The following is a 12,366-nucleotide window of genomic DNA, read 5'->3' as shown; positions in this document are numbered from 1 at the left end:
TCCAAATGAATGTGCAAATACCACTGTCCAGTTCCTCACTCAGGATCCCACTTCCTCCAGCAAAAACTGTGTGCCAACTAATCCAGACCACTTTGTTCCAAGCTCACTCCACTACTATTTCTCGCTTCATTTAATCAAACGTGTACCTGGGGCAAAAATCTTCTTGCTCCTAATATTTAAAATGAAAAAAACACTCTTGCAGCAAGAATAAGAGTAATTTCTAGCCATCATAAATTCCAGACAGCACTAAAAAATGTATCTTCCCATTGTTATAACTACTATAATTAACCCTAGATATAGAATGGTATCCCCATCCTCATACATGTCTGTTCTCACATCATTCATCAACACCTCATGCTCAAGTACAGCAAACCTGCCGCAGTATGTTTGAAGCCCATCTCCAAAAAGCAGGCACCGCGCCCAAAAAACTCATAAACATCATGTTTTAGCTACGGCCCTGTTTAACTGGCACTCCAAAAAGGATGCCTTGGATCCTGGTGCACATTGTCGTGCTTTGCAAACCCATAATTGGTACGAAGCTTTATATATGTCGTTCTACGACATATGACTTGAATCCACTGGGTAGGTGCGGTTGTGCTCCATATGTGAGGCTCGCGCCGAGAAAGACGGTTTTGCAGGACTGGTGCTTGTCCTCAGAGAATGAGACTGGATTACAGGAGTGAGGATTTTTATCCAACGAGAGGCAATGCACTTCTGCTAGTCACACGGGCACCCGCTGACTGACACTGCCCTCCTGCGGCTTTTGAGGGTGAGGCACGCACCCAATGAATGACGACGTCACAGTGAGTGACATTGTGCAAGTGAGTCACACGGTGAGACAAAGCCAGTGAGTGAGGTTACAGGAATCGGTCGGTAACGAGAGTTGAAGGCAGACAAATGACCTCCTATGTAATTCTTCTACTAATCACCGCACTCCGGGCATATTTCTTGCACGGACCCAGAGGAAGTAACAGAGATCTGTGCAGGGCCGAAGCAGCCGGGGCTTACGCTATTACTACAAACTTCGCCTGGGAACTCCCCAACATTGTCCGCATTGAAAAGATGCGGCTGCGACAGCCTGCTCCATAGTACAGTTTCTTTTTTTATAGGTTTTATAGGCGCACGAGGAGCGAGAGGTCAGGGACTCGGAAGGGAAGAGAGCGCAGCGTCGCCTCACAGTCCCCGCTACCACCTGACGCAAAGCGCAGAAGCCCTCCCCCTCTCTGCCCCATTCCCGACTCCACACACCTTCCCTGTACAGAAACTTTCTCAAGTGCGGGGCTACGCCTCCCCGCCTCGCCGACTGCTCTCTCCGTAGGATGACTTGCCGGCTACTGGAGGCAGGTGCGGAGAGCTCCGCCGACACAGCCTTCTTCAAGGGTGCGCGGCTACAGCGAGCGGCAAAGAAGCGCGGGCAGGACAGCACAGAGCAGGACGACCTCCACGGTGCCATGCGGGTTCCTCCACAGTCACCACAGACACCGGCGCCCGAGGCCTGAGCACCGAGAGTTCGCTCCACTCCCATCGCTAGCCAGTCGAGAGCCTGGGACAGAAGTATGTGCCTGCGCCACATGCCATTCTGGATACCAAGGTCGCCATCTGGACACTGGAGTTCGCCCAGAAGTGAGAAGGACAGACTTTATCCGGCAGGTAAAACTGTGTGTGAGTGTTATGTATGTCTGCTTGTGTCTCTATATATGTGTCTGTCTGTGTCTCGTGTGTTTCTGAGCGTGTACTTATGGCTATAGCTTTTTGGGGTGCTTGTTTGTGTGTTTCTCCCTGTGTATTTGTCCTTGTGTGCCGGAGTCTCTTTTTTTGGGTGTGCGCGTGTCTGTGTGAATGTGTAGGGACGAAACGCAGGCTCCAGCAGCGCAGGGGCCCTACACTTCTGGGGCCCTAAGGCCTTCGAGGGGTCCCCATTCATCCCAAGACGAATGAATATTTGTGAGACATGGAAGACTTGGGGGCAGTGCTTAATTTGCGCTTGTTTCCGGTGCGGAGCACCGGCACTTATTTTTGAGGGCAGGGGCTTATTCTTCTGCGTCAAGCATTTGGTTCGAGCAAAAGACATATGGGAAAGACGGATGAAGGGAAAAACGAAAAAGTGTCACAAAGGGAGAAAGTAGAAAGCTGCAAGAGTGAGCTAAAGGGGCAGGGAGTGGCTTTATGTGGATTGAAGAGGCCCAGATGGCTTCAGGATTACGGCGCCTCAGTATTCCGTGTTCACACATTTAATTGCAGCAGCCGGGTGTTTACGAGGAGGGCTTTGGGCACTGGCACCTTTTTATTTACAAATTAATCACTGCTTGGGGCCTCTAGTCACATTCTGCAAAGGGGGGGGTGGGGGCATAATTTTGCGTTGTGACACTGGGAATATGTGTATGTGTCTGCGTGTGAATCTGTGTGTGTGTTTGTTTATTTGCGTGTGTTTTTGTCTTAGTGTTTGCCCCATATGTTTATCTGCGTGTATGTAGGTTTGTTCTTGTGTGTATTTGTCCAGTGAGTGCATCTGTGAGTCTGTACATTTGTCCATGTGCATGTGTGTTTTACTCTGAACGCGTGGATCGCTGGCTGTTTGTGTTTCTATGTCCCCGATGTCCGTCCTTCGGTGTGTTTTGCCATTTTCTCTTCCAGAATGTTATATTCCATTCCACCACTGTTAAAAATAATGTAATTGTTCCGAGGATCGCAACAGCACCCAGGCATAGCGTGTATTGTAAAGAAGGCTTGAATGAAACACAGCAGACTAGGGTCTTTAGTCGAATGTGCCTCCTTACGGTAGCAGCATGGTTTGCTGAATTACTGGAAATGCGGGTACGGAACAACCCATATAAATGTGGGTATGGGAGTGAAACGTCCTCGGTATTAACTTGGGTAGAAAACTGGACCCGTGGACACAAAACTTCAGGTCATAAAGCGCTCCGTTGTTATTTAATTACGGACAGTATGCGCCCCTCCCTCACCGTAAAGTATGTCCGAAACAGTCCTTGCTATAATTGGTGAATAAACATCTCCCTAGTAGTGTGGATATGAAACTCCCCTGTGATAATGCGGGTAATGAACAGTCCGATGATAATCCGGTATGAAATGACGCCCACCACCCCCTTAGGAACTGGGCCTTGGCGATAACGCAGCTTCGTACACTCGGTCCGAAATGGGAGCAAACAGTGAGGAAATGAAAAGCAGCATCTGATAACGGAAGTGCGAAACATAAATTGCCCCTGTTAGGGTCATGCACCGTTGCAAAAACTGCCATTTCACAACTTACAAACGGTGTAAGCTTCTTTTAGTGTAGCACTTGAAAAGAAGCTGTAGCGACCGTTCACATTAGTCAGACCTGAACTTCTAGAGGGGTGGATTATATGTAAAGTCACCATAAGAGCATGTCTTAGCCAGTTGTGCATTTTAACTGTATTAGACAACCCCTCTAGGATTAGAACACATGTGTTTTATGGAATTGATACTTTACAGGCATCTAGACAGTGATCTTTGAAAAGGGATTGGGTGCAATGGCAACCAGAATGCAGCTTCTATAGATTTCAATACAATACATATTAGCTTAGTTTTTTCACAACTGTTTCAAGAAGACAGCTCTTTTCGTCAAGTCCTTCTGTGGCAGACCAAGGTTATCATTAAATATTTATCATTGCATGTCCATAAAGGGGATCCTGCCAAATTGCTGACTAAATGTATTGCTGTCCAGAGGACGTTCTATTATGTGCATGTTTGCAGCTGCATGAATGGGAGCATGTTTCCAAATATGGAGCTTAGTGGGATAACACTACCTGATGTTGTGTGGTAAATAAATTATTATATGGGCTGAACTCCTCCACTGATGTTCCTAAGTAATAGACCCACAAGAGCAATACTACCTTTTTCAGTTTCATTAAAAGGGAAATGAATATTCACTGTTTCACAAGATATCAAAACTACCCAATGTGGAATCAAGGTTTTCCAGTCACAATACATTTTCGTGGCATACAAAGAAAGAAAAAAATATATAGTTTTCAGTTTTCAAACAGTAGTGGAGTTGCTATGTGGATTCAGGCGAACTGTGGACTAAAAATCAGTGATTGTGCTATGATATACTGATATGGGCAAATATTAAAATGACTGGTCAACTCACAAGCCTGATAAAAACCTATGCAGCTTGAATTTTTCGAATTGAACATTTCCATTGTGAGTGTCTAGGAACTGCATTTGTGATGTGTATGCTGCTCAATCGGTTTGTGGTTTGATGTTTTCTTATTCCCGACTAACATCTCAATGTCTTCTAGCGAAATGCTTGCATGATTATTTTACTGCCACAGAAGGGTTATTTCCTGCCAGAGATAAATTAGCATAAGATCGAGTGTGTAAATAGTATACACTCAACACTGGCATTCAGAGACATGTTTGAAAACATAGCTGCAATTGGAAGAATACAAGAGGGCCTCTTTCCATTGTGTGATGTTTTGTGTGTTATAAACATTTGAGTAGTACAGTTCCACTACTGTATGGGCCCATAGTAGTTTCAAAATATGATGTGTCTGTATATACAAGTTTGTGTTTTTGCTGAGTTCAGATTTATTTAGGTTTTACAGACTACGGCTGACGAACGTTTGCCCTGTTCTCTCCAGCTAACTTCACCTCCAGCCTGGCATACTATCTAAAGAACTCTGCTTCGTTGTTTATTAGATAATTTGCTGGCGTTTTCTTAAGCGCTATGTATTACACAATGGCTGCTTCATAGTACATGAAGTAAAGACAGAGGTGGAGACTAAGCAGGGTCTACAAGGTTATAGGAGGCAGAGGAATTGACATATCGGGCAAGTCTGATCTTCCTTTTGTGCCATCAATATCGATCTATATCCGATCTTGAAAATCTATTTAGGGATGTGCTAAGAGACATTTGTATTGTGCTGTAATGAAATTAGTATGATATTACATTGCTCTTAGGTCGAGGTATATTGTACTGTCTTACAGCCTCATTAATGTAGATCTTTATAGCTCTTATTGGGGACAGCGAGCATGCTTCTCCGTGAGAATTTTATGAATGAAAGGTCATGTGTTTGTCATGTGGCTTCTATGGGTAGTGTTTTAATATCACGAGCCTGGACCAGAATTGAGCTCCTGTTTCATTTTGTGCTTTGCCTATGCAAGCATTTGAAGTGAAAGGAGTGAGGCACGTGATTTAGACATTGCATAACAGTGTATGGATGACTAAATGAAAACAGTATGACCTATGTGAAAAATGTTTTGATGTATGTGTGTTGCAGGGATTACTTAAACCTCATCATAAACATGTGTGAAGCTTTACCTGTACATATTGGTGTAGGAGAAAAAGCACAAGGACAGATGTGTTCACCTATACAAATAAGTACAATTTTTTTGCAGAGGTATTTATTTACCATTCAAATCACATAGACTATGGCCCAGGATTAGTCATTTTGCAGCCTTTCTTGCTGTAGTCAATGGAATCCACCCATTAACAGCATGGAGCATTGAACCTTATACAGCGAGCTATTCTAAATGGGCAGTGGCGACCACCATGAATGCTGAAAACCCAACCTATCATGGGACTGCATTAAGCAAACCAATGAGAGAGGGTCAAATGAGTGATTCTGAGGAAGGAGTGTATTTAAATTACCTAACAAAAGGGGAAAGGCAGTAGGTTTAGTTCAGGAAAGGACACGATGAGCAGAAAATGGCAGGTGGGCTAGCCCTAGCCCTTATCTTACCCTAACAGATGGAAGCCAGTTATAACATCTCCACTGTTAATCTGGAGCTCACACCCTTTAGCTGGATATCTTTGCTCAACGCCCTGAGAGAAAAAGTTAAGTAGAGCCAGGATGTTAAAATTCACCAGTAGAGCTATGTGGGGAAAAGTATGTGCTATACAATAGCCTTCACTAGCCTCAATATACATTGCTTAAGCCTGTAATCACAGTTGCAGAGTCGGGTCACCTGGAACCAGTGGCGAGGAAGAATTAAGAGTGCTGGGGCAGTGTAGGTAAGAAACATCTCTTCCCTTCCATGGCTAATCTGAAGATGTCATGCAGGAAGGACTTAAAGTTCAAATGTCAGAGGAGAGCTGGGCTAAGGTTGAAAATTGAGAACTACCATATCTGTGTTGTGCTACCATCCTAGCTGAAGCAGAAGAAACAAGCTACGTCTACATTCTATATGTTGTCTATTTTACCCTAACACATCATTGATTATTTATAAATAAAACAGAAGGTGTTAAAACATTCTAAAAGGGCAAGAGGATGCCTTCTCATTTAGCTAGAAAGGGCAAGGGTCCCCGCAATTCAAAGAAAAGTATTGGGCTCGCAGGGAGGGATAAATACAGAAGGATAATGCAGAACAGCCCGATACACTTGTGGGCTCTTGCAACCAAGTGCTTTGCCTGCCACCCTTAGTCTAACTAGGTCCTTGGAGTTTATCCTCCTTTGGGAGCCTTCGGAAGCATGGGAGCAGTTTGGGGGCACGAACCCCTGCTCAAAAGTCTGGCTTCCTTCAGCTTAGCAGTGTAGTTGAAATCTGGGTGTTTTAAAGAATGTGTAATTTCTTCTCAGATTGCTAACCTTGACTTCTTTTGTATTCTTTCCTTGCTCATGAGGTGTATTAATACAGCAGAAGGCAGGGTCCATGCAATTAATAAAGAAAAACAGAGCACTGTCCCTGCCCACAACTTCCATTCCTGCCCATTCAGCATTAGTGTACTCATTTGACAACATTTGTGCCTTGTGTATGTATCCCTGTCACATTTCTCAGTAGTGTGTGACTAGCTACTTCAGTCAAGGTTATTTCTTTGCATTCTCATAGTAAAGTGTTGTTTATCCCATTATGAAATCAGAACTACAAGTCAAAGACTGCAAAGGAAAAACCTGGACTGGGATATCTAATTACACATGGCCTTACTGCACTATCTCCAATTACACATTTTTTAGTGTAAACACACATTCAATACCCTACTGCCCTTTTGGATACCCAGATGCTGAGTAGCTCCCTATATGACATAGTCCTAACTATAAATATAATTTACATGTCTATCTCTAATTCTTTCTTCCTCATCAAGCGACTAGGTGCTGTTTGCTAGGACAAGATACTAAAGTATACAAAATGTGATGGATGGAATGCTTGAATCAATATCAGCCACTGGTAATTACTCAGGCGCCTCCTAGTTCATTGTTATTTTGCACACCATGCCATCTCACTTGGACCCAGCTACATGCAAACAAGTCTTGACCCTACTCCATTGGAAACAGTCAAGCCCGAACTGCAAAACCAGGTCCGCCCTGAATCGTAACACAAGCAACCCAGGACCGGTTTCACCCCTGTTATTTGCTCGTCAGCCGAGTACAGCTTGGTTCCAGTGAAACAGTGTGTATTGGACCCACATTCAATTTAGTGTGACACACTTAAGTATACAAAAAAAGAGATGGATGGAATGCTTGAGTTGATCTCAGCCATTGGTAATTACTCAGGGCCACATCTTAATACAGTATTATTTTGCACTCTATGCCACATCAGTTTGGCCCACCTATATGCAAATCAATCTTGATCCTGTTGCAAAGAGGGCAGTCCAGCTGGAACTGCCATGCGAGGTCCTCCCTGAACCAGAACACAAGCAAGTCAGGACCAGTTTCGCCCTTGTTATGGACTTATCAGCAGTATATATCTTGGTCCCAGTGACAAGATAATTTCACCACTGTTATCATTCAGATATGACAACCAAACGCTTCCCACTTGGGATTACAACAAATACAATACTCAGCCAACAGCATACTTTCCCTCAATGTAGCTGCTAAGAAAAACAAAAATGCACCCTTATACCACACACAGGGGTATGAAGCACTATATAAATTCTAAACAACAATATAGCCCTTAGCTCTGTGCCGATAACCCTGTACTCTTAGCCCAGTATTCTTATCTCTTTGTTCATAACTTTGTACCCATAGAGGTAGACCCATAGGCCTCTAGCCAAAATCATGCATCCTACAGCCACATTCATGCATCTATAACACTTAGCCTTGTGTCAATAATTATCCACCTTTAACCCTGCGCTTTTAATCTGTACTCATAATCATGTACACTTCCAAATGCACCCTTTGCCCTCTAGCCATCACCCTGCACCCTGCACCCCGTAATCGCAGTCCTGTGTCCATAATTCTATATCCTTAACCTTGTATTCCGTACCATAACCCTTATTCTTGTGTCCATGGTACTGTAGCCTTAGCCATGACAATGCATCCATAACCCTGCACCTGTACCCTAAACGCCACACGCATAACTCTGCCTCATTTGTCCTGTATTGTTAGCCCGTACCCATAACTATTATCCTTGAACATTTTGCCCTTTACCCATAACCTATAACCATGTAGCCTTGGTCATGTATCATGTACCCATAACCATTAGCTCAGTGCCCATAAGCCTGTATCCTTAGCCCTATAGCCATAAATATGGGCCATGTTGGCCCTGCACCCAGAACACAACATCTTAAACTATGTATGATTAGAAGTGGAAATCAAGGACTTTAGGGAACGAAATGCAAAGAAAATAAAACAAAGTCACATCGACTTGTAAATGGTCTTTGGGAGACTGGAAAACCTTTTTTTAAAGAGGCTGGTTTTGAGGACTCAGCTCCTGCCTAGCCCACGAAAGTCAAAGAATTCTGTGCATGAGTTTCTATAGAAGCTGAAGCTATGACACACTAGGGGGGGTGGGAGGCTGTAGCCATTTTAAAACAATGACTTTACACACTTGATGGTAGCAAGAAAACATTTTCTGTGACGTTTGTGGATGTGAGCAGAAACGGGATAAACCACCAGTGCTGTGCATAATCGTTCTGCAGTTCTCTGTCACTAGAAGACCTAGCCCTATACCGATAGAGACAGAGAGAGGAAGGGAACTGCCAGTGTACGGCTGTGGAGCAGCACCTTTTGACAGGCTGCCGCTCATGGCTTACGATAGCGCTTAGTAGTAATTGGAAAACTGTAACTGTTTGCTAGGAAATGTACTCTAGGCACACATGCGTGGTATATGCTGCAATTGGAAACTCAACCTTCCCCAGGCTCTACATTTCACACCAGTAAATCATTTGGTGTGTGGCTTTCGCTACCCACAAAGTGGGCCAGAGGATGGACTTGGGTTGCATGCCAGAATAATGAGGGAAACATTTTGAGATGAAAAAATATTGTGTTTTATGTATCAAAATAAAAAATAGTGTGAAGGTAAGAATGGGCAGATAAATATAGATTTACTACTCTTAACTCAACCTCTTCTCACCTTCAGAAAAATATTTTTTTTCAAAGGAGAAACCAACGGTTAAAGTGACGTTATAGTTAAGTGTTGGAATAAGAGAAAGCTAGTATTAAAATAAACACAAAAGCCAATGAAATACACTAGTTATAATTTACTCAACTATCTAAAACTGTCAACCCTATGATGCAATGCGTATACCCTCACATATATTACTCTGACATGTTAAATAGGATCGTTGATGACATCACTCATGACACCTCTGTCATAGATTCGAGCGGACCCTGTATCCAATCTTCATCAGGATTTAGACACAGTGCCTAAGCTCCGACAAGACGCAACACCAAACCCTTCCCAAGCATCAAATCTCCAGTGCACATGGGAGTGAATCCACTCTTTTTCCAAATACAAATGAAAAATCAATGGGAAGTGGAGTCACTTTTCCACCTCTCCTAACCGGGGAATCCTTTTGAATTTTAAAAGGATTCTCACCCACTAGAATTCACTCTTGGCATGCTTCATCATTGAGTCCTCACTCAGAGCATCAAGTGTGTCTGGGTGGGCTTAACCTTCCGAAGTAGGGAGCACTTACTAAGGGTTTTGGCAGTGGGATCTGTGTTGTATTTATGAAATTACCTCAAGCACTGAGTACAATTTATTCAGTATATGGGTACCTAGGCAAGGTTAAAAATAAAAAGGATGCCAACCGGGATAAACTGGTCGGTTGCCTGCAGCTCAATCAAGAAAGTTCTAGACGTTTCAACCACGTAAGCCTGGGGAGAGTCTTGTTCCTTTCCTCAGAACCTATATCTGGCAGATCCCTCTTTTTCTAAGTATGAGGAAAATACCCTACACTCAGTGTACCCACATTCACAATTAATGAGACACAATTGTAGTGTTTGGGGTTGTTGCATTCATCCATGCATGTCACAAACCTACACACTTCTTTGGTTCATTGGCCCTTGAGATACCTGTAAATATCGAGAGGAGCATATGGAAAACACGGAGGAAAGGTAACAGTCCTAGTTCCTGAATACACTGTCCTGGAAATAGTTGCCTTATCACCAATTGTGAGCACGGCTGTCTCTACAGAATCAATGGTTGTGAGATGACATAACAGACACAGAAAACATGCATGAAAATATGATGCCATGGTGTAATCCCTAGAGGCTGTGCTATCAAATACAGCTATTGTGGTATGTGTGAATACCACACTCAAGCAAGATGATATGTAGCAACGTAGTGATAGGCAGAAGAAATACCTCATTAAGGAGCACATTAAGGCCCCATAGGGTGTATGAGAGGCAGGTGCACCCTGTAGTCACACTCTTTGGAGATGGAACAAAGTGGGATCTCAAAAATACCTTCCCAGTCCTGTTCTAAGTGTGCTTTCACACACCCCCTCCCCACATGCTCCATAACTTACTTCATAAAGAGACCCGGCATGGCTGTGGTACCTATTGAAACTTCCAAACCCTGCATCTTGCAGCAACCGTGCCCTGTCGAGGCTTAGAACGCCAAACCTGCAAAGTGTGTCATGACTTTGGTAGATCCAGCATTGTTCCTTCTCTTCCTGGTTGGATTTTTTGTAGTTTCTAGAATTACTCATATCGGGTCCTTTACAGTGTGGTTCTGTGAAATGTAACGGTTGGTCACTTTATTTGTGATCTTTCTGCATCTTATGTTGCTTTTATGTTTGTTTGTCTGGATCTGGACCTTCCTGCAGGTCATACCAAGGTAATTCATGTTACATGAGCAGATGATCGTACATATAACATGTGATGTTGTGCAGTTAGTGTTTCCTCAGCACCCAGGGTTTTTTCCAAACCCATATCTACGGTTTTGGTTGGGGTTGTAAGGTGGCCAACACTGCATGAACCAGATGGCAAACGTCCCATGACAGGCTGGAGACCCCACAATTGTGACACAGTAGTGGTTCTGTTAGTGGGAATGAGTGGTCAAATATAGACCAAATGGTCTTGCCGATTTTGACTTCCCTTGTGTGCATGCCTTGTTTTTTTCAAAATATAGTTGCCAGGAATTGATCAGGAGCTATACTGTACGTGTTGACACAGGTTAGGATGTTTATGTCCTCAGTCTTAGGTGGAGAGTCAAGGAAACCTTCCCTGTTCTGATTCCTAGCTCTCTTCAAGCTTCTTGAGATACTACAATCTGGATAGATCCTGGTCTTCAGTTTATTGTATGGCTTCCCTGATTGTTCTTTGAAGTTGTTGATATTACTACAGGTTCTCCTGAGCCCTAAAAATTGGATTGGCTATAAGGTAAGTTTTCATGTAGAGGGTGAGGATAAAAAATGCTTAACTCCGCCAGATTATTCTTGTCTGTGTATATTCTGTAGATATCGGTCTTGAGTCCCTCATGTTCAGGAATGATGTTAATATCTAAAAATGGGAGAATTATTCTACTCATTGTATGAGTCAATTTCAAATGCTGGTTACAGGTGTTCAACTAGGATAGGAAGTTGTGGACTGTATCATCACCCTCTTCCCAAATAATCAGGATGTCATTGTTGTATAATTTCTCCAATTAAATGAGATATATATGCATGGGTTGTGGTTGTTAAGGACAAACTTGTCCTCAAAATGGTGTACACACAGTACTGCCACACTTAGGGCAAATGAGCTGCCCATAGAAGTCCTGTGGGAATGGAGGAAAGTATGCCTTGGAAGTTTTCGGTAATAGCCAACCTCATGCATTTCAGTATGCAGTGTTGTGGGGTATTGTGGAGATAGTCTTTGTGTTATAGGATCTCTTCAATTCTATCCACAGTAATATCTTGAGGGAGGCTTTCAATGTCTGGGACTACCAACAAGCTATGTGAAGGATCAAAGGATACATTGTGCGGGAGCAGTACAAGGTCCTTTGTATCCTTGGGATAAGTAGGTGTACATTGTACTGTTGGTTGAAGGAAAAAGTCACCAAACTATGAAAGAAATTCCAAAATGGAACCAATACCAGAGACTATTGGGTGTTCTGGTGAAGGGATCCTGTTCTTATCAATTTTCAGAAAGACATAAAAATAGGGAGTGACCAAGTCCTTGTTCCCAAGAAAACCATCCTTCCTTTTAGAAAACCATATCCTTTCTCCTCCACCATATTGTG

At 43.2% G+C, this 12,366-nt stretch overlaps 1 protein-coding gene across 2 annotated transcripts in view; it reads left to right on the top strand.

The window, feature by feature from the left end:
• Nucleotides 1-828: 828 nt before the first annotated feature.
• CHRM1 (cholinergic receptor muscarinic 1) overlaps nucleotides 829-12,366 on the top strand; it is a 316,212-nt gene continuing 304,674 nt past the window's right edge. Inside the window, exon 1 of one of the 2 annotated variants that reach the window (XM_069208041.1) lies at nucleotides 829-1,650. In XM_069208041.1, coding sequence (XP_069064142.1) covers nucleotides 1,557-1,650 — 94 coding nt within the window. In that variant the 5' untranslated portion in view covers nucleotides 829-1,556. The remainder of the gene's footprint in view (nucleotides 1,651-12,366) is intronic. The other variant, XM_069208043.1, reaches the window with a different exon arrangement.

The sequence above is a fragment of the Pleurodeles waltl genome, chromosome 9, assembly GCF_031143425.1.
Source record: "Pleurodeles waltl isolate 20211129_DDA chromosome 9, aPleWal1.hap1.20221129, whole genome shotgun sequence".
Taxonomy (NCBI): Eukaryota; Metazoa; Chordata; class Amphibia; order Caudata; family Salamandridae; genus Pleurodeles; species Pleurodeles waltl.
This window is presented reverse-complemented; position numbering and strand designations above follow the sequence as displayed.